Source organism: Falco naumanni, unplaced genomic scaffold, assembly GCF_017639655.2.
Source record: "Falco naumanni isolate bFalNau1 unplaced genomic scaffold, bFalNau1.pat scaffold_82_arrow_pat_ctg1, whole genome shotgun sequence".
Taxonomy (NCBI): domain Eukaryota; kingdom Metazoa; phylum Chordata; class Aves; order Falconiformes; family Falconidae; genus Falco; species Falco naumanni.
In genome coordinates this window covers 50,653-71,832 of record NW_024427570.1, presented here as the reverse complement: position 1 = coordinate 71,832, position 21,180 = coordinate 50,653, and the positions used below count along the sequence as shown (strand labels likewise).

Here is a 21,180-nt window from a genome sequence, read left to right as displayed (position 1 = left end):
ATGCTGTGATCCTGTGTGCAAGTTGCTGTCTTAACATGGATGAAAGCTTGGAGCGTAGTATAGAATGCCCTGGTTACGCCTGTCTTGCCTGTTGAATACCCTTTTTGGTGCAGCGTAGAGAACTGCTGGGGATTCTTCTACCTGAGGATAAGCTTGCTTTAGATCTTGGTTATGCTTTTTGATGTTTTTTACCTTTTCAGGATAACCTGTAAGTGGGTAGAGCACCAGCTAGTATAGTATATAAACCAGTAAAATCTCTGTCAACAGTGTGTGCTTGTGTGTGCAGTATGAGTACTTCAGCAGTTCATTTATTTACTGTCTTGCTAAAGCACCAGTATTTTGTTAACTGTTTATTAACGTAGCATATTCATGCTATGCTGGGTTTTTTTAGTTTAGAGGTAGTTCTTAAACTTTTAGGTATAAAAGTTCAAAGGAGATATAACTCTAGTCTTTTTTGTTTTGTCAATTCAGTGTGACTTGAAAAAGCAGTTGTTTGGAAATGCATGCATTCATTCATGCTGTCTTACGTTAAGTTGACTCCCCAAAGTTTCGTTCTGTTATGACATGTAGAGTTGTCCAGGTTAAATGTTTGTATGTGCTGGTTGATTTTTAGCATGCCAAATCTAATTTCAACATGTCAATTAATGTTTGAACAGCAATAGACGACTTGTCGCAAGGAGACTCAATCAGGTAAGACTTTAAACATACCCAGCACATACCTGAGGAATGATTGGCGAGACACAGTACTCATTTTGCTTTACTTTTTAAGAAGCTTGGAGAAAGAGGGGAGCGATGTCAGTTGGCATACTTCTGAGGAAGAACTCGATTTTACTCCCAAGGTATGGTGTATTTACAGTAAATGTCCTATAAAAATAAGTGATCTGAAGGCAAGTTTTCTGGGGGATTGAAAGAAACTACAGTTCTAGCCAATATTGTTTTCTCCTTAGAAGCAGTCTCTGACCTGCCAGCCTTTCTTTTGCTGTGAGTTTTTCCTAAAAGACCTGTAGCTGTGGCCGAGCACGCAGTAGAGTTGTGGTTTGAGGCAAAAGAGCCATAGGCGACGAGATAAACCACCACAGTTTTGTTTGTTCTTGGTCATTTGAGTCAGATTTTCAGTTTATAAGTTACTAATATAACCTGTTCTGTTCTTCCCCAAACACTGTTAATGTTTCCTGTAAATTTCGTGATAGAATCCTAACTGATAAAGGGCACTTTTTAATGAAGAGGTACTGAAAGCCTTCATCACTTAGTTCTCCTTTCCTCCTCATCAGGTTACTCAAGAGTGCTCAGCGGATGAGTTACTCAAATGGGTCATCTTTTTTTCTTCTATTGAGGTGGCATTCTGTGCTTGCATGTAATCTCACACTGCATGTTTTCCCTCCTGTTTTTTGAATGCTTAGGCAGTATTCTTTTTGTCAGCTACAAGCTCTCAGGCCTGCTTTTTTTGCTAGTGTTCTGAAGAACTATTAACTTCTGCAGTGATGTCTGGAGCATCTGTTCTGTTGCTCTGGGATTCTGCAGCGATGAGGAACCGGTGTTCTAGTTCAACCTACTCTAATACTGGAGGCGCAAGCATGTTTAGTTTTAACATGATTTCATTTTCTTGCACTGATTTAAATATAAATTATGCATTTTTTGGGCATGTTTTTGAAATGTAAGGATATTCTGGTAAGTGTACTTGCAGGGACTAATCAATGCATTAAACCTAGGGTTCTTAACAGTTACTTCCCTTGTGCACACTTGCAAGTAAGCATCCAGAAGCTGCGATCTTAAATATAACTGAATTTTAGGGAAGTACTACAAATATTAAACCCAGATTTTTAAAACTGCTATGCCTGTAACCATAGTTGTGGAAACAATTTTCAGAAGAGTGCCTGCATGGTGTTTTGGGGGTGAAATCCTCACTGAATTGCGTGTGTGAGGAGTGTTTTTGTAGTTAGAAGTATAGGATGGAGCCAACACCTGACCACTATCAAAAGGACAGCCTGATTACATTTAGTGTTCAAGGTTTGATGTGACCAAAGGATTTGTTGTTGTCGTTAGTGTTCTAAAAGAAAATAATCATTTATTTACAGAAGCTGCAGAAGCCAAACTTGACATTGTTAATGAATGCTTCCCAGCAGTTCGGGAAAAACAGTAAGCTATTTGGAACAGATTGCATAGTATACTAATGTTTAAAAAACTACTTAGCAAATCTACTTTTATATAATTCTTTTCCTATAGTAAATGAGAAAAGTAGCATTTTGAAAACACAGCGCTTAGGCATTTCAGAAAACATAAGTCATGTTGTTAAAATGAAGGTATTAATCCCCTCCTAAGCCTTTGTCCCTGGCCAAGTCCTTCCTCCATCCTGCCCATCCTTGACTTGGTTCCTTTTCCAGACGTTCCCAGATTACTCCATTAATCTGGTAACATGCCTGTTGCCATTTCCATAACTCCTTTTGTTGTTTTGACATAACTGCCATGTCTCCAAAGACGGTGAATAATGAAGTATCTTGCAAGTCGGTACCAAAGCAAACTGTCTTTCAAAATCTAAATAATTTGCAAGATAAACAAGAAAGTTGGAACAAGAAAAGCATGATTGGGGTGAAGTTTCACAGAAATGATGACTCCCTTTTTGCAGAATCTAAGATGACAAACTGGAAAAAAGAGACACCTCAGCTTCTCTCAGATAGTTGTGGTCTTAAGGAGAAAAAGTCAAGCTTCAGTAATGGCTTTGAAAGTGATAATAGTTCTTTGTCAGCAGGAAAAAACCCAAGGCTTGAAAGTCAAAGACCAAACTCTGTCTTTCTGGAACATGTGGATGATGAAGATACAGAAGAAGAGCAATGTGAAGTAGATAACAAAGTCTGTGAAGCCCTGAAACAAGAAAGTGAACACTTGTGCTTGAATAGGCATGAAGAAAACGTAAGAGCAGCATTTCACTCGGGCACCAAAGTAAGTTATATAAGGATGATTCAATCACAAAGGTATTTTCTAAGGGTGATAAAGGTAAGAACCAAAAGGTAAACTGGATTTCTGTTAATATTTCACGTATATCCATCTTTTGATCATCCTTTTTTTATATTAGAAAATGCCTTTACTCCTAGCCAAAGCAGTTTCTTAGGTATAAGGATAATATTGGGCAGTATTTTCAATATTATTTTATTGGTTGCAGTGGTTTTGCAGGAAAACAAATAGGCAGTATAATTTTTCTGAAATAAATTCAGTTTTTCTCAGTTGTATGTACAGTTTTTATCTGTCAAGATTTATTGCCATTTAGTAAAATACCTGGTGTGATGGCTGAAATAGAGGAACCAAAAAGTTTGAGTAAGATTGAGAGCAGGAAGTTAGTGATTTTCCTGGAGCAAAGTAGAGGAAGAAGAGCGTGTTCCAAAACAATGTAACTGAAATGAAAGCTAGAGTTAGGCTGACATGAAGAATTGCTTCTCCGGAGCTTTGCAGAACCAGGGCTGAGACTTAGGGCTAATGTCATTGCTGTCTCCTCAGAGATTCCCATGGAAAAACTGAAGGCCTTGTAAAACAAAGCTCAACAAAGTTTCCCTGTTGTCTTACACAGGAAAAGCATTTTTAAAGTTGTCGATGGATGGCTAAGAAGGTGCTTGTTTCTGCTATTTCCAGCTGTTTGGTCAATCTCTTCTAGGAAAAATCACCTGAACGGGAAGAAGAGGAGAAGGAGCAGGAAAAGGAAAACACTGGTGAAGAGCTACAAACTGCAGTTGTTGAGGGTGTGAAAAACTCTATTTGTAATGATAGCCATCAAATCCACAGTGCTTCCAAAGACAACACTGGTGAGAGAAGTGAGTTAGTGAATACTGATCCCAGTTCTTCCTCTGTAAATATTAATGCACAGAAAATGAACTGAAATGGTGATTGACTTCTGAAACAGTAGGTTTTTCCCTTGCCTGTGAACCCTAGTGGGCATCGGCAAGGAGGAAAGTAGCTTTTGTTCCTTTTCATTCATTCCTGAAGAACAAATTGTGGCCTTGGATTCCAAACGATGCTACATGGAGCAGGTGTCATTCTTGGTTTTGTTGCTGTGTTCTCCCTGAAGCGATCAGAACAAAACGCACAGTTGAAAAAGAGGAGGATTAGAGAGTCTTGGGTGTGACAGTAGTATTCCCCTTTCTGGCCCGTACTGTCAGACTGAAAAGTTGTGATTGCTCTTGGCTGAAGCCTGGGAAAGATTTGAGTCAATCTGAGAGAAAGCTGTTCTGTTCCAGTGCCTCACCTTGTCCAGTTTTAAAACGTAGAAAGTCTCTCCAGTGCCACGCTTGTGTGTGCTCGAAAGCATTGCCATGTCAGTCAGGGCTGAGCACTCTGGTACTCACCTCAGGTCTTGGAGCAGGAGGAGAAGGCACACTTTCCACTGTCTGTCTCCAGAGAGTAGAGTGGTGTGGTAGATGTTACCAGAGCGTGTGTAGCTGCTGATCAAATGCTACAGAGCGGGCCTGGCAGAACCTGCTGTATTCCAGGTGTTGTGCCTATACATGCTCTTCTGCCTGTGCACTTTACCATAAGCCTGCATTTGGCACAGTGTGAGTAGTCCTAGCTGAGGCTGGAACCAGCAGTTCCCCTCTGCTAGGACGGGTGCCCTCGCTGGTCTCTAGCTCCTTTCCTGTTTTTTGTGTGCATGTCTCCACAAGAGCGAATCCTGAATCAGTTTTACCTAACGGACTAGCTTAAAACAGAGAGATGAAGATAGGTTCCTGGCCAGATTAAACTACTGAGACTGAGCCTTGCGTGTGCCTAGTAGAGAAGAGATTTGGATGTTAGCCCCCTGAGATAGAAACAAGTTGTGTGTTTGGGGTGAGATTTTGGGCGGTGAGCCTCTCCTCTTTTTCAATGGCAATGCTTAGGTGTCTACCTTCTGGGAAGGAGCAGGGTAAAAACTGCTAGTCAAGGAAGGTCTTTTCTGGTAGTGCTACAAAAGGAGCATTGTTTCTTGGTGATTTTAGCGTGAAGATGTGTCGGGTGGTGTTTCTATGGTACTTCTTGTACAGTGGATGGTGGTAGTCTTCTGGAGTGGCAATTTCTGGAGCTGTGGACTGGAGAGCAGGTGACCTAAACTCTGTATGCCACAGGGCTGCAGCGTGCTGGAGCCTTTTCCTGAGTGTGACCCAAACACGTCCTCAGTGCTGCTTGTAGCTGTGTCAGCTGTTGTGCATAGCCATCTTCTGCTGGAGAGGTGGCGATCCAAAGGAAGTACCATGATGTTGTGTGCTGGGTGTGAAGAAACCCTTGAATTCAACACTCACTCCTTAGTTTGTCCTCAGCAACAGAACCGCTGTGCATCTTTTGGGCGCAGGGGTGATGGGGAAAAGCAGAGTGAAATAGAAGGGCTCAGTGTCTCACCTCTTACTGCCTTTGTAGGTGCCCTGACTGCGGTGGGAGCAGAGGAAGAGGAAGATGCTGAATCTCCCTGGGATTCTGAGGTATTTCCTGTGAAGGACACCGGGGTTCCCAGTGGGGCGGGGGTGGGGAGCGAGATCCAGAAGCACTCGGAGCTTGGGCCCTGCCGCGGCTGAGGCTTATTTCCCCTTCTCCTGGTTCTGCTGTGTGTTTGTAACTGGGGGCCCTTGAAATACTTGTGCTGTGTGCTAGCTGTTCAGCGAGGCTTGGGATGAAGGTAGGTCGAGCTAATGATTTGGGTCTCATGGCAGCTGGCCCTTGGAGTTGGGTTTCTGGTACAGTATTGCGGCAGTGAAGTTTCTTGCTGCTTAAAATAGTCTGAGCTCCTTACGGGGGCTGGCGGGATTGTTGCTTTTTCACCACACAACTCTATTCCGCTGGCGTGTTCAGTGGTTGCCCTTAGGGTCTGCAGCCTAGATGATGAGCTGCTTTGGGAAAGAGCCTTTCTACCTTTTTGGCCCTTTTTGAGAGTAGCGTTCAACAGAAATACCACACGTGCTGGCTGTGTTTGCCCTTTTAGTTCTTCCTGTCTGTGGGAATGGGTTAGAAGAAAGCGGGCAGAGTCTGTAGCTTACGCCCTCTGACTTTTCTTGTGAGGAAGAAGGAACTCTTCCCGACCCGCTTCTTAAAAAGACAAGGCTAAAATGCTGCTGGGTTGTTTTTGGTTTTTGTTTTTGTAGCCTTGGTTTCTGTAAGCTTTGTCTTGCTCGTCTTTGTTCAGCCCAAATAGTCTTTGTTCAACCCTTGCAACTGGGAGTAGCAATGTGTTCGCTCCCCACTGCAGGACGTGTGCCTGGGGAACGTCAGCACAAATTTGAGTATCGGGTACCAGTTCAGTCCGAAAGTTGGGTCCCCCCCAGACCTGCAGTTACGGGTTCGCAACCCACAGCTCGAGTTACCGTGTTAATTCTCCCTTGCGGCTGTGCAGTTTGCCAGCGTGACAGACTAGTTTAGATGAGTTGTGAGGTTTTTGCCTAAGATCTGAAAACACACAAGTCTGCTGTGATTTTCCAATATACTGTGTCTTGACATGCCCTTTCCAAGGGGCTGATCAAAGGCTCTTGTGATTCCATGCTGTGCAAGTTGGCTTAGCAGGAACATTTTGCGTAGAAATGAGTTGAGAATTTGTACCGATGCTCACGCCCGTGTTTTATGCTCTACAGACGGATTCTGAAAGTCGGGAAGAAGGATCACCTGGTGTGTTGCTTCCAGCTGCAGACAGACACGGAGCACGCTCACGGATTGTTTCAGGGGAGCGCCACACCGGTAACTTCCTGGTGGACTAAATGTTTGTCTGTAAACACGTATAGGCTGAAGTGAGCTTTTATCGATGTCTGCCTTAGGCATGCACTTACGGTGTGGGTGCGCGCTATAGCAGTGAGGTGCTTAGTATTTGTTAATTAACACCAGCTGTCACGGCGCTTGCTGGCAAGTTGTAAAGGAAGTTACCTTGTTTGCGTTACGTGTGTCCTTTGGATGTGTTTGTATCTCTTTGGGTTCGGGTTCTTGTGGCATAGTGCTGAAAGTGTATGTGGTTTAGGGCTGACCTGTCTGAACACCTGGACATTCTTGGATGATAACGTAGCAGAAGAAAGCTATGATCTGGCCGAGCACTTTTCCCCCCTGTCTTAATTTTTGGTACCTTACTGTTACGCTTTGCCTAGGAGCTAAAATGTGACTGAAAGTTCAGGGTTTGTTGTGAAGGGCTTCTGCCTGTAGTTTGCGACGCTGTCTCTTGAGCATCTGGAGTGTAGAATGGCAGGGAAGTTTTGCTGTTGGCGTAGAACTCTCATCTGAAGGATTTCTCCTTTACTAAACGGTCAGTCGTGCTTGTAGTGTAAGTACAATAGAATAGCTGAAGAAGCGAATCCAGTTTTAGTTTAGTAAGCTGGAAGCAAAACTTTAAAAGCTCCTGGGAGCTTGTAAATCCCCTTGCTGAGTAGTTGTCGTGCTTTGTATGATTCTCCTAAGAAGAGAAGTTTAAAATCAGTGTAAAAAGGAGGTAAAAGGTGATTACGCTAATCTTTCTAAGGTTTTTCTATACTGCTAGACCACCAAGTTTACTGAAATCAAACGCTGTTTGCTTTTTAACCGTTTTTGTAAACATGAAAATAACGCTGTGGAGCCATTCTTAGTAACATTTCATGCACTTCTTTCATGAGAGGACTCAAACTGTAAGATGACTAAAGCAGAGGACTTGAGAAATATAGGTGGGCCAGTAGATTGTGTGGGTTTGTAAACGATTTCCATGTTGGACAAAAATTTTTAAAAACTTACATATTTGGAACTGTGCTATAAATGCAGATTACAACCAATTGTAATGTGTTGGTTTTATTCCTTTCCACACAAGCTAGACCCGAACAACCTGATAAGAACTAGTTTGCTTCTACCTCATTGAATGATGTGTATGAGGTGTCTGTGTCTGCACCCACGTTTCCTCTGTCCCATCGATGGAAAGGAAAATACTCCTCAACATTAAACACTTGTAGGATAATGGCAGTCGTAGTGCTGCTGGACTGTTTTACGGTAATTCGTTACAGCAGACCAGCTTTGGCTTTTGAAATGATCTTTGTAGAAGGCAGGATTCAGCTCCTCAAAATAAGTATCTTGATCTTGTTGTGTTAACAAGCATGTCCTTACTGCTTCCTATGGATTGTCCTAGTTCTGTGAGTATTATTTCTTAAATCCAGGGCGCAGGATGGGAAGCGTGGATTGTCCATTTCTTGTATACTGATACAAATGCTGGATGTTGAAGTAGATTGAATGTTAAGTATCGCAGTCTCGATGGAATAAAGCTTGCAAGTAATACTTAGTTGTAGAAACTGCTGATGTTGAATGGAGTGAAAGGTACCTTCAATTAAATGAAATAACACTTTCCAAAACATTTTTTACCTCCAGGCATTTTGGAGAACCCCGACAATTCCCAGGTAAGTATTTGTTCGTGTCAGACTGACTACTTGTCCTGCTCGTTAAATATTATGTAGTTACTTTAAGTTTGAATTTTTCTTGTCTTTTCTTTTTTTTTTTTCTTTTTCTTTTTTTTTTTTTTTTGTCATTGGATTGTCTTTCGTAGCTGAAGACCCCTGAATCTGTTTTGGAAATGAATGAAACCTCTCCTAAAAAAATGCAGCAGAAATCAGGTAATGTTCACGGCATGTAGTTCTGGGTTTAGCTTTGTAATCTTTCTAGACGGGAGTATTTAATAAAGCATCTGATTGATTTGTTTTGCGGATCTGTTGGAGGAATTTGGTTTAGGACACGCAGAAGATATTGAAGGTGTTCATAACAATCTCTTTGTAGTGTTCTTTTATGAACAGACCCATTGTACTTGCAATTTTCTTTCTAATACGAAATGAATGGCTCTAGCAAGGCATCCCGGGAGCAGAAGGTCTACTGAAATAATCCTCGGTGTATGTGTTTGCTCCCTCCTCTAGTCTGCTGTTCAGCACTGTCCATACCCTTCCATGATGTACGCTTCCTACGCCGTACTTGCTGTCATCTCCCCTTTTCAGGCAGTCCTGAAGTCTGCTTTTCTTTCCGTGGCTCAACCCCCGCCCCCCCTTCCTGATTGTCTTGATCCTTTGAGCGTGTGCTGTGGCTGATTCCAGGCTAGGGATCTGTAGGCTAGGCTGTCCAGGAGCTGCAGGTGAGCCACAAAGGGTAATTCTTGGGCTCGTGCAGTAGCTGTACTTTTCAGGAATTATTACTTGCCTGGCTTTCTCTCTACCTGCCTGGCAGTTGTTTTGAAACATGTACAAACACGTTCCTCTGAGGCTTCCCTCTCTTGTTTCATGGAAAATGACCAGCAGGCTCAGAGGCAGGGGAGGGAGGTGAGGAAGAGAGACAAGATGGGAGGAAATTAGTGTCAGCGTGTTGTCAGGAATTCTTTTTTCTTTGGAAACAAGGCTAAAGTTGAGGCGGCTAGCTGGTCGGCTATGTATTGGAGAGAGGATATGTAACCTTAATGGGGTTTTTTTTGTTTCTTTGTTCTGAGGTTTATTGATTTGTATAGTTGATAATTTGTGTTGTATTTTGTATTAATCACGCTTGTTAATCGGATGAGAAACAATTTGCCACTCAGGTTTTAGAGTTTCTACAATTGGCTATTGACAATATAAACCAGAGAGAGGTGAACAGATATGCAGAAAAGTAAGCGGACTTGGAACTGTTTGTATTCTATACTTAGAAGTTACAAGTTCTTTGGCATCTTTGCTTTAGGCGAAGAAGAAAACCAGTATTGTTGTTCTTTTGACAATAATAGAGATGAAACTTCTCTCTAGGAGATGTATCTTCCTCCTTCTCCTCTCGCTCTTCTCCGTCTCCTGTATTTGCAATGGGTAAGCAACAGGCCCTCTCTTGCCCTTTATTTTGCAGTGACAGTGTTCTGGTAAGACACACAAATACTTGTTAGAGGTTGTTCGGTTAAAACTTGAGTTTTGGTTATGTCTGTATTCCACAGTAATGTGAAGTGTAGCCCCACAACGGACCGGTATGTTACGCTATTACAAACACAGAAAGGTTGCCTTTTCGTGGCTCATTTCATGTCGGCTGTTTTTCCTGTGTGGCTTTATTCACCTGCGTCATGCTGGTTTTTAGCCATATGTTACCTTGAAGGTCAGGTGCTAAGAAGTAGGTGTAGATGTAAAAATTTCTTTCTTTCAAACAGTTTATGTTTGGATTTGGGTTTAAGGAATTTAGGTTGCTTCAGCAAAGCATCATGATTCCTGCAGCACAAATATTTCTGACTCTAAAAGGGTTGAAATGCCATCCTTGACAACTTGATTTCATAAATCTGGAGAACAGGTACAGTATCTTTCACAATTAAATGTTCAGTAAGAGCTGGAATTTCCCATTCTATTTACTTTGTTACTGTCGCATAGTAATACATCCTTAAAATCTATTTTTGAGGCAAAGTAGTGGTGTTCTCGTGTTTTCTGTATAGAAGAGTAGCTGCTGTCCACTGCAATCTGCCAAAAGTCGTTATGTAAGACAATTTATGAGGAGGGAGGTCTCAGAATAGAGTGGAGAGGTGAGGACTAATTGGAAAGAACTAAGATGACCAGAAGTCATTTTTCAATGCTAGCTAGAGAGCAGACCGAGTAAAAGGTGGGGGATTTGCATCTTGTTGTATGCGCTGCACTGCAGGCATCCGTTAATAAAAATGCATGGTAGCAATAAATGACAGGCAAAAATACTGGAATCTGGTTTACCCTGTGAATTTTTTATATACGTTTTTTTGAATGGTGGGCTCTTCAGAAGCCTTGGAGTAGGGTTCTGCCAGTGTTTTAACTAAGACTTTCTCCCTGTGCTAAAAGTGAAGAACTCTTGACAGTGAGGAGTCATCCTCTTTCACAGTGTTGACAGAAGCCAATAGAAGCCAGTGTTGGCAGAAAATAGACTCGTGAATTACTGCTCCAAGGAAAGAAGAAATTTTACTTGCAACAGCTAATGGGAGAAGTCCTTATCTTTTTAGTTTATGTTTCTGAGTTATTTTTCCAGTGGTTGGAAAAATAATTACTGACTAGAGTTACCGACACGATGAGAACTGGAATTTTGCAGATAGAAGAACACTGTAGCCTTTCACCTTTCCTGCTTCTTCCTTGTTCTGTACCCATCATACAGATAAACCCTATGGAAAAGGATTCTTAGGGGCTCCAATGTTGTTAAAATCTTACCTAAAAAGGGAGACTTCAGGCTCAAATAGCTGCTGCTGAAAACTTTCCTGTTGACCGTGACGGGCGAGGCTGAAGAGGAGTTAAGGGTTGCTTTTCATTCTAGCGGCATGGCGCCTAATTTTGAAGTGACTGCACTCTGAAACAGAATCCAGAAGACGAAGACACCTACGTACTCTGAACAGAGAATGTGACTTGCATCCTTAGAAGGCCCGTACAAAACAAAACCCTGGGTGCTCGCAGGTCTGCTTTTATCCAGCTTTCAGGCAGATACAGTTGACCAGAAAAGCTGGTCATTCAGCCTGTGCTGTGCACGGGGGAGGTGTCACAGCTCCCCTGCATCCACATCTAAGTCTTATCTTCTAAGCAAAATTGTGGTGTCCATGTTACATGATGGGAGTGATGGCGCATATCAAATTGTATGGTAGGAAGCTGCCTGCATTTTTCTGTTTGTGACCTGAGTGAACAGTGACAGAAGTCTGGTAAGCGTACCTTCATGGAAGCAGAGTAGGAGGAACAACCATTTGCTACAGCACATGCTGGAGCTGCCTGGCTGGAGAGCTGCTTTGCTGGGAATAGCCAGAGGGTCTTGGCAGAAAGCGAGCTGAGAATGAGCCAGCAGGGTGCCCTGCCGGCTGAGAAGGTTAACGGTGTCCTGGGCTGTATGAAGAGCAGCATAGCCAGGGGACTGAGGGAGGGGATTGTACGCTGCTACCTGGCAGTCCCTGGGTTGTGTCCAGCTCCCTGGGTATAATTCTGAGGCCCCAGTGCAAGAGAGAGTGGTCTTTCATCCGTGAGCGAGTTCAGTGGAGGGCCATCAAACTTTGCCAGGAGCAGGACTACTTGCCTTTTGGGGAGAGACTGGGGGAACTGGGCTTGTTCAGTGTAGAGAGGAGATGACTTTGAAGGGGACCCAGTAGCAGCTTCCAGTACGTGTAAGGAGAAGACAGAGACAGGTGCCTCCCAGTGGTGCGTCACATGAAGCAAAGGTACAAGAGGCATAAATGGAAACAAGAGAATTTCTAATGGAATGTGGGCAGCTTCACCATGGTGAGAACAGTAAAACAGAGAGGTTGTGCAGTCTCCCTCCTTGAATGGTTCAAGATCAGAGTGGAAAAAGCCCTATGCAGCCTCATCTGGCCTCAGAGCTGAGTCTGCTTTGAGGAGGCGGTTGGCTGAGAGACTTGCCGAGGTCCCTTGTGACCTGATTTATGCTGTGATCCTGTGTGCAAGTTGCTGTCTTAACATGGATGAAAGCTTGGAGCGTAGTATAGAATGCCCTGGTTACGCCTGTTTTGCCTGTTGAATACCCTTTTTGGTGCAGCGTAGAGAACTGCTGGGGATTCTTCTACCTGAGGATAAGCTTGCTTTAGATCTTGGTTATGCTTTTTGATGTTTTTTACCTTTTCAGGATAACCTGTAAGTGGGTAGAGCACCAGCTAGTATAGTATATAAACCAGTAAAATCTCTCTCAACAGTGTGTGCTTGTGTGTGCAGTATGAGTACTTCAGCAGTTCATTTATTTACTGTCTTGCTAAAGCACCAGTATTTTGTTAACTGTTTATTAACGTAGCATATTCATGCTATGCTGGTTTTTTTTAGTTTAGAGGTAGTTCTTAAACTTTTAGGTATAAAAGTTCAAAGGAGATATAACTCTAGTCTTTTTTGTTTTGTCAATTCAGTGTGACTTGAAAAAGCAGTTGTTTGGAAATGCATGCATTCATTCATGCTGTCTTACGTTAAGTTGAATCCCCAAAGTTTCGTTCTGTTATGACATGTAGAGTTGTCCAGGTTAAATGTTTGTATGTGCTGGTTGATTTTTAGCATGCCAAATCTAATTTCAACATGTCAATTAATGTTTGAACAGCAATAGACGACTTGTCGCAAGGAGACTCAATCAGGTAAGACTTTAAACATACCCAGCACATACCTGAGGAATGATTGGCGAGACACAGTACTCATTTTGCTTTACTTTTTAAGAAGCTTGGAGAAAGAGGGGAGCGATGTCAGTTGGCATACTTCTGAGGAAGAACTCGATTTTACTCCCAAGGTATGGTGTATTTACAGTAAATGTCCTATAAAAATAAGTGATCTGAAGGCAAGTTTTCTGGGGGATTGAAAGAAACTACAGTTCTAGCCAATATTGTTTTCTCCTTAGAAGCAGTCTCTGACCTGCCAGCCTTTCTTTTGCTGTGAGTTTTTCCTAAAAGACCTGTAGCTGTGGCCGAGCACGCAGAAGAGTTGTGGTTTGAGGCAAAAGAGCCATAGGCGACGAGATAAACCACCACAGTTTTGTTTGTTCTTGGTCATTTGAGTCAGATTTTCAGTTTATAAGTTACTAATATAACCTGTTCTGTTCTTCCCCAAACACTGTTAATGTTTCCTGTAAATTTCGTGATAGAATCCTAACTGATAAAGGGCACTTTTTAATGAAGAGGTACTGAAAGCCTTCATCACTTAGTTCTCCTTTCCTCCTCATCAGGTTACTCAAGAGTGCTCAGCGGATGAGTTACTCAAATGGGTCATCTTTTTTTCTTCTATTGAGGTGGCATTCTGTGCTTGCATGTAATCTCACACTGCATGTTTTCCCTCCTGTTTTTTGAATGCTTAGGCAGTATTCTTTTTGTCAGCTACAAGCTCTCAGGCCTGCTTTTTTTGCTAGTGTTCTGAAGAACTATTAACTTCTGCAGTGATGTCTGGAGCATCTGTTCTGTTGCTCTGGGATTCTGCAGCGATGAGGAACCGGTGTTCTAGTTCAACCTACTCTGTAATACTGGAGGCGCAAGCATGTTTAGTTTTAACATGATTTCATTTTCTTGCACTGATTTAAATATAAATTATGCATTTTTTGGGCATGTTTTTGAAATGTAAGGATATTCTGGTAAGTGTACTTGCAGGGACTAATCAATGCATTAAACCTAGGGTTCTTAACAGTTACTTCCCTTGTGCACACTTGCAAGTAAGCATCCAGAAGCTGCGATCTTAAATATAACTGAATTTTAGGGAAGTACTACAAATATTAAACCCAGATTTTTAAAACTGCTATGCCTGTAACCATAGTTGTGGAAACAATTTTCAGAAGGGTGCCTGCATGGTGTTTTGGGGGTGAAATCCTCACTGAATTGCGTGTGTGAGGAGTGTTTTTGTAGTTAGAAGTATAGGATGGAGCCAACACCTGACCACTATCAAAAGGACAGCCTGATTACATTTAGTGTTCAAGGTTTGATGTGACCAAAGGATTTGTTGTTGTCGTTAGTGTTCTAAAAGAAAATAATCATTTATTTACAGAAGCTGCAGAAGCCAAACTTGACATTGTTAATGAATGCTTCCCAGCAGTTCAGGAAAAACAGTAAGCTATTTGGAACAGATTGCATAGTATACTAATGTTTAAAAAACTACTTAGCAAATCTACTTTTATATAATTCTTTTCCTATAGTAAATGAGAAAAGTAGCATTTTGAAAACACAGCGCTTAGGCATTTCAGAAAACATAAGTCATGTTGTTAAAATGAAGGTATTAATCCCCTCCTAAGCCTTTGTCCCTGGCCAAGTCCTTCCTCCATCCTGCCCATCCTTGACTTGGTTCCTTTTCCAGACGTTCCCAGATTACTCCATTAATCTGGTAACATGCCTGTTGCCATTTCCATAACTCCTTTTGTTGTTTTGACATAACTGCCATGTCTCCAAAGACGGTGAATAATGAAGTATCTTGCAAGTCGGTACCAAAGCAAACTGTCTTTCAAAATCTAAATAATTTGCAAGATAAACAAGAAAGTTGGAACAAGAAAAGCATGATTGGGGTGAAGTTTCACAGAAATGATGACTCCCTTTTTGCAGAATCTAAGATGACAAACTGGAAAAAAAGAGACACCTCAGCTTCTCTCAGATAGTTGTGGTCTTAAGGAGAAAAAGTCAAGCTTCAGTAATGGCTTTGAAAGTGATAATAGTTCTTTGTCAGCAGGAAAAAACCCAAGGCTTGAAAGTCAAAGACCAAACTCTGTCTTTCTGGAACATGTGGATGATGAAGATACAGAAGAAGAGCAATGTGAAGTAGATAACAAAGTCTGTGAAGCCCTGAAACAAGAAAGTGAACACTTGTGCTTGAATAGGCATGAAGAAAACGTAAGAGCAGCATTTCACTCGGGCACCAAAGTAAGTTATATAAGGATGATTCAATCACAAAGGTATTTTCTAAGGGTGATAAAGGTAAGAACCAAAAGGTAAACTGGATTTCTGTTAATATTTCACGTATATCCATCTTTTGATCATCCTTTTTTTATATTAGAAAATGCCTTTACTCCTAGCCAAAGCAGTTTCTTAGGTATAAGGAATAATATTGGGCAGTATTTTCAATATTATTTTATTGGTTGCAGTGGTTTTGCAGGAAAACAAATAGGCAGTATAGTTTTTCTGAAATAAATTCAGTTTTTCTCAGTTGTATGTACAGTTTTTATCTGTCAAGATTTATTGCCATTTAGTAAAATACCTGGTGTGATGGCTGAAATAGAGGAACCAAAAAGTTTGAGTAAGATTGAGAGCAGGAAGTTAGTGATTTTCCTGGAGCAAAGTAGAGGAAGAAGAGCGTGTTCCAAAACAATGTAACTGAAATGAAAGCTAGAGTTAGGCTGACATGAAGAATTGCTTCTCCGGAGCTTTGCAGAACCAGGGCTGAGACTTAGGGCTAATGTCATTGCTGTCTCCTCAGAGATTCCCATGGAAAAACTGAAGGCCTTGTAAAACAAAGCTCAACAAAGTTTCCCTGTTGTCTTACACAGGAAAAGCATTTTTAAAGTTGTCGATGGATGGCTAAGAAGGTGCTTGTTTCTGCTATTTCCAGCTGTTTGGTCAATCTCTTCTAGGAAAAATCACCTGAACGGGAAGAAGAGGAGAAGGAGCAGGAAAAGGAAAACACTGGTGAAGAGCTACAAACTGCAGTTGTTGAGGGTGTGAAAAACTCTATTTGTAATGATAGCCATCAAATCCACAGTGCTTCCAAAGACGACACTGGTGAGAGAAGTGAGTTAGTGAATACTGATCCCAGTTCTTCCTCTGTAAATATTAATGCACAGAAAATGAACTGAAATGGTGATTGACTTCTGAAACAGTAGGTTTTTCCCTTGCCTGTGAACCCTAGTGGGCATCGGCAAGGAGGAAAGTAGCTTTTGTTCCTTTTCATTCATTCCTGAAGAACAAATTGTGGCCTTGGATTCCAAACGATGCTACATGGAGCAGGTGTCATTCTTGGTTTTGTTGCTGTGTTCTCCCTGAAGCGATCAGAACAAAACGCACAGTTGAAAAAGAGGAGGATTAGAGAGTCTTGGGTGTGACAGTAGTATTCCCCTTTCTGGCCCGTACTGTCAGACTGAAAAGTTGTGATTGCTCTTGGCTGAAGCCTGGGAAAGATTTGAGTCAATCTGAGAGAAAGCTGTTCTGTTCCAGTGCCTCACCTTGTCCAGTTTTAAAACGTAGAAAGTCTCTCCAGTGCCACGCTTGTGTGTGCTCGAAAGCATTGCCATGTCAGTCAGGGCTGAGCACTCTGGTACTCACCTCAGGTCTTGGAGCAGGAGGAGAAGGCACACTTTCCACTGTCTGTCTCCAGAGAGTAGAGTGGTGTGGTAGATGTTACCAGAGCGTGTGTAGCTGCTGATCAAATGCTACAGAGCGGGCCTGGCAGAACCTGCTGTATTCCAGGTGTTGTGCCTATACATGCTCTTCTGCCTGTGCACTTTACCATAAGCCTGCATTTGGCACAGTGTGAGTAGTCCTAGCTGAGGCTGGAACCAGCAGTTCCCCTCTGCTAGGACGGGTGCCCTCGCTGGTCTCTAGCTCCTTTCCTGTTTTTTGTGTGCATGTCTCCACAAGAGCGAATCCTGAATCAGTTTTACCTAACGGACTAGCTTAAAACAGAGAGATGAAGATAGGTTCCTGGCCAGATTAAACTACTGAGACTGAGCCTTGCGTGTGCCTAGTAGAGAAGAGATTTGGATGTTAGCCCCCTGAGATAGAAACAAGTTGTGTGTTTGGGGTGAGATTTTGGGCGGTGAGCCTCTCCTCTTTTTCAATGGCAATGCTTAGGTGTCTACCTTCTGGGAAGGAGCAGGGTAAAAACTGCTAGTCAAGGAAGGTCTTTTCTGGTAGTGCTACAAAAGGAGCATTGTTTCTTGGTGATTTTAGCGTGAAGATGTGTCGGGTGGTGTTTCTATGGTACTTCTTGTACAGTGGATGGTGGTAGTCTTCTGGAGTGGCAATTTCTGGAGCTGTGGACTGGAGAGCAGGTGACCTAAACTCTGTATGCCACAGGGCTGCAGCGTGCTGGAGCCTTTTCCTGAGTGTGACCCAAACACGTCCTCAGTGCTGCTTGTAGCTGTGTCAGCTGTTGTGCATAGCCATCTTCTGCTGGAGAGGTGGCGATCCAAAGGAAGTACCATGATGTTGTGTGCTGGGTGTGAAGAAACCCTTGAATTCAACACTCACTCCTTAGTTTGTCCTCAGCAACAGAACCGCTGTGCATCTTTTGGGCGCAGGGGTGATGGGGAAAAGCAGAGTGAAATAGAAGGGCTCAGTGTCTCACCTCTTACTGCCTTTGTAGGTGCCCTGACTGCGGTGGGAGCAGAGGAAGAGGAAGATGCTGAATCTCCCTGGGATTCTGAGGTATTTCCTGTGAAGGACACCGGGGTTCCCAGTGGGGCGGGGGTGGGGAGCGAGATCCAGAAGCACTCGGAGCTTGGGCCCTGCCGCGGCTGAGGCTTATTTCCCCTTCTCCTGGTTCTGCTGTGTGTTTGTAACTGGGGGCCCTTGAAATACTTGTGCTGTGTGCTAGCTGTTCAGCGAGGCTTGGGATGAAGGTAGGTCGAGCTAATGATTTGGGTCTCATGGCAGCTGGCCCTTGGAGTTGGGTTTCTGGTACAGTATTGCGGCAGTGAAGTTTCTTGCTGCTTAAAATAGTCTGAGCTCCTTACGGGGGCTGGCGGGATTGTTGCTTTTTCACCACACAACTCTATTCCGCAGACGTGTTCAGTGGTTGCCCTTAGGGTCTGCAGCCTAGATGATGAGCTGCTTTGGGAAAGAGCCTTTCTACCTTTTTGGCCCTTTTTGAGAGTAGCGTTCAACAGAAATACCACACGTGCTGGCTGTGTTTGCCCTTTTAGTTCTTCCTGTCTGTGGGAATGGGTTAGAAGAAAGCGGGCAGAGTCTGTAGCTTACGCCCTCTGACTTTTCTTGTGAGGAAGAAGGAACTCTTCCCGACCCGCTTCTTAAAAAGACAAGGCTAAAATGCTGCTGGGTTGTTTTTGGTTTTTGTTTTTGTAGCCTTGGTTTCTGTAAGCTTTGTCTTGCTCGTCTTTGTTCAGCTCAAATAGTCTTTGTTCAACCCTTGCAACTGGGAGTAGCAATGTGTTCGCTCCCCACTGCAGGACGTGTGCCTGGGGAACGTCAGCACAAATTTGAGTATCGGGTACCAGTTCAGTCCGAAAGTTGGGTCCCCCCCAGACCTGCAGTTACGGGTTCGCAACCCACAGCTCGAGTTACCGTGTTAATTCTCCCTTGCGGCTGTGCAGTTTGCCAGCGTGACAGACTAGTTTAGATGAGTTGTGAGGTTTTTGCCTAAGATCTGAAAACACACAAGTCTGCTGTGATTTTCCAATATACTGTGTCTTGACATGCCCTTTCCAAGGGGCTGATCAAAGGCTCTTGTGATTCCATGCTGTGCAAGTTGGCTTAGCAGGAACATTTTGCGTAGAAATGAGTTGAGAATTTGTACCGATGCTCACGCCCGTGTTTTATGCTCTACAGACGGATTCTGAAAGTCGGGAAGAAGGATCACCTGGTGTGTTGCTTCCAGCTGCAGACAGACACGGAGCACGCTCACGGATTGTTTCAGGGGAGCGCCACACCGGTAACTTCCTGGTGGACTAAATGTTTGTCTGTAAACACGTATAGGCTGAAGTGAGCTTTTATCGATGTCTGCCTTAGGCATGCACTTACGGTGTGGGTGCGCGCTATAGCAGTGAGGTGCTTAGTATTTGTTAATTAACACCAGCTGTCACGGCGCTTGCCGGCAAGTTGTAAAGGAAGTTACCTTGTTTGCGTTACGTGTGTCCTTTGGATGTGTTTGTATCTCTTTGGGTTCGGGTTCTTGTGGCATAGTGCTGAAAGTGTATGTGGTTTAGGGCTGACCTGTCTGAACACCTGGACATTCTTGGATGATAACGTAGCAGAAGAAAGCTATGATCTGGCCGAGCACTTTTCCCCCCTGTCTTAATTTTTGGTACCTTACTGTTACGCTTTGCCTAGGAGCTAAAATGTGACTGAAAGTTCAGGGTTTGTTGTGAAGGGCTTCTGCCTGTAGTTTGCGACGCTGTCTCTTGAGCATCTGGAGTGTAGAATGGCAGGGAAGTTTTGCTGTTGGCGTAGAACTCTCATCTGAAGGATTTCTCCTTTACTAAACGGTCAGTCCTGCTTGTAGTGTAAGTACAATAGAATAGCTGAAGAAGCGAATCCAGTTTTAGTTTAGTAAGCTGGAAGCAAAACTTTAAAAGCTCCTGGGAGCTTGTAAATCCCCTTGCTGAGTAGTTGTCGTGCTTTGTATGATTCTCCTAAGAAGAGAAGTTTAAAATCAGTGTAAAAAGGAGGTAAAAGGTGATTACGCTAATCTTTCTAAGGTTTTTCTATACTGCTAGACCACCAAGTTTACTGAAATCAAACGCTGTTTGCTTTTTAACCGTTTTTGTAAACATGAAAATAACGCTGTGGAGCCATTCTTAGTAACATTTCATGCACTTCTTTCATGAGAGGACTCAAACTGTAAGATGACTAAAGCAGAGGACTTGAGAAATATAGGTGGGCCAGTAGATTGTGTGGGTTTGTAAACGATTTCCATGTTGGACAAAAATTTTTAAAAACTTACATATTTGGAACTGTGCTATAAATGCAGATTACAACCAATTGTAATGTGTTGGTTTTATTCCTTTCCACACAAGCTAGACCCGAACAACCTGATAAGAACTAGTTTGCTTCTACCTCGTTGAATGATGTGTATGAGGTGTCTGTGTCTGCACCCACGTTTCCTCTGTCCCATCGATGGAAAGGAAAATACTCCTCAACATTAAACACTTGTAGGATAATGGCAGTCGTAGTGCTGCTGGACTGTTTTACGGTAATTTGTTACAGCAGACCAGCTTTGGCTTTTGAAATGATCTTTGTAGAAGGCAGGATTCAGCTCCTCAAAATAAGTATCTTGATCTTGTTGTGTTAACAAGCATGTCCTTACTGCTTCCTATGGATTGTCCTAGTTCTGTGAGTATTATTTCTTAAATCCAGGGCGCAGGATGGGAAGCGTGGATTGTCCATTTCTTGTATACTGATACAAATGCTGGATGTTGAAGTAGATTGAATGTTAAGTATCGCAGTCTCGATGGAATAAAGCTTGCGAGTAATACTTAGTTGTAGAAACTGCTGATGTTGAATGGAGTGAAAGGTACCTTCAATTAAATGAAATAACACTTTCCAAAACATTTTTTACCTCCAGGCATTTTGGAGAACCCCGACAATTCCCAGGTAAGTATTTGTTCGTGTCAGACTGACTACTTGTCCTGCTCGTTAAATATTATGTAGTTACTTTAAGTTTGAATTTTTCTTGTCTTTTCTTTTTTTTTTTTCTTTTTCTTTTTTTTTTTTTTTTTGTCATTGGATTGTCTTTCGTAGCTGAAGACCCCTGAATCTGTTTTGGAAATGAATGAAACCTCTCCTAAAAAAATGCAGCAGAAATCAGGTAATGTTCACGGCATGTAGTTCTGGGTTTAGCTTTGTAATCTTTCTAGACGGGAGTATTTAATAAAGCATCTGATTGATTTGTTTTGCGGATCTGTTGGAGGAATTTGGTTTAGGACACGCAGAAGATATTGAAGGTGTTCATAACAGTCTCTTTGTAGTGTTCTTTTATGAACAGACCCATTGTACTTGCAATTTTCTTTCTAATACGAAATGAATGGCTCTAGCAAGGCATCCCGGGAGCAGAAGGTGTACTGAAATAATCCTCAGTGTATGTGTTTGCTCCCTCCTCTAGTCTGCTGTTCAGCACTGTCCATACCCTTCCATGA

At 42.7% G+C, this 21,180-nt stretch overlaps 1 protein-coding gene across 1 annotated transcript in view; it reads left to right on the top strand.

Moving 5' to 3' along the window:
- Positions 1-21,180, top strand: part of LOC121082370 (ankyrin repeat domain-containing protein 26-like) — a 64,395-nt gene that overhangs the window by 15,899 nt on the left and 27,316 nt on the right. Inside the window, exons 7-23 of the mRNA XM_040581701.1 lie at positions 657-690; positions 770-903; positions 2,747-2,937; positions 3,644-3,800; positions 5,374-5,435; positions 6,576-6,678; positions 8,311-8,339; positions 8,486-8,552; positions 12,952-12,985; positions 13,065-13,134; positions 14,373-14,433; positions 15,042-15,235; positions 15,943-16,099; positions 17,673-17,734; positions 18,875-18,977; positions 20,610-20,638; positions 20,786-20,852. Coding sequence (XP_040437635.1) covers positions 657-690; positions 770-903; positions 2,747-2,937; positions 3,644-3,800; positions 5,374-5,435; positions 6,576-6,678; positions 8,311-8,339; positions 8,486-8,552; positions 12,952-12,985; positions 13,065-13,134; positions 14,373-14,433; positions 15,042-15,235; positions 15,943-16,099; positions 17,673-17,734; positions 18,875-18,977; positions 20,610-20,638; positions 20,786-20,852 — 1,554 coding nt within the window. The remainder of the gene's footprint in view (positions 1-656; positions 691-769; positions 904-2,746; positions 2,938-3,643; positions 3,801-5,373; positions 5,436-6,575; positions 6,679-8,310; positions 8,340-8,485; positions 8,553-12,951; positions 12,986-13,064; positions 13,135-14,372; positions 14,434-15,041; positions 15,236-15,942; positions 16,100-17,672; positions 17,735-18,874; positions 18,978-20,609; positions 20,639-20,785; positions 20,853-21,180) is intronic.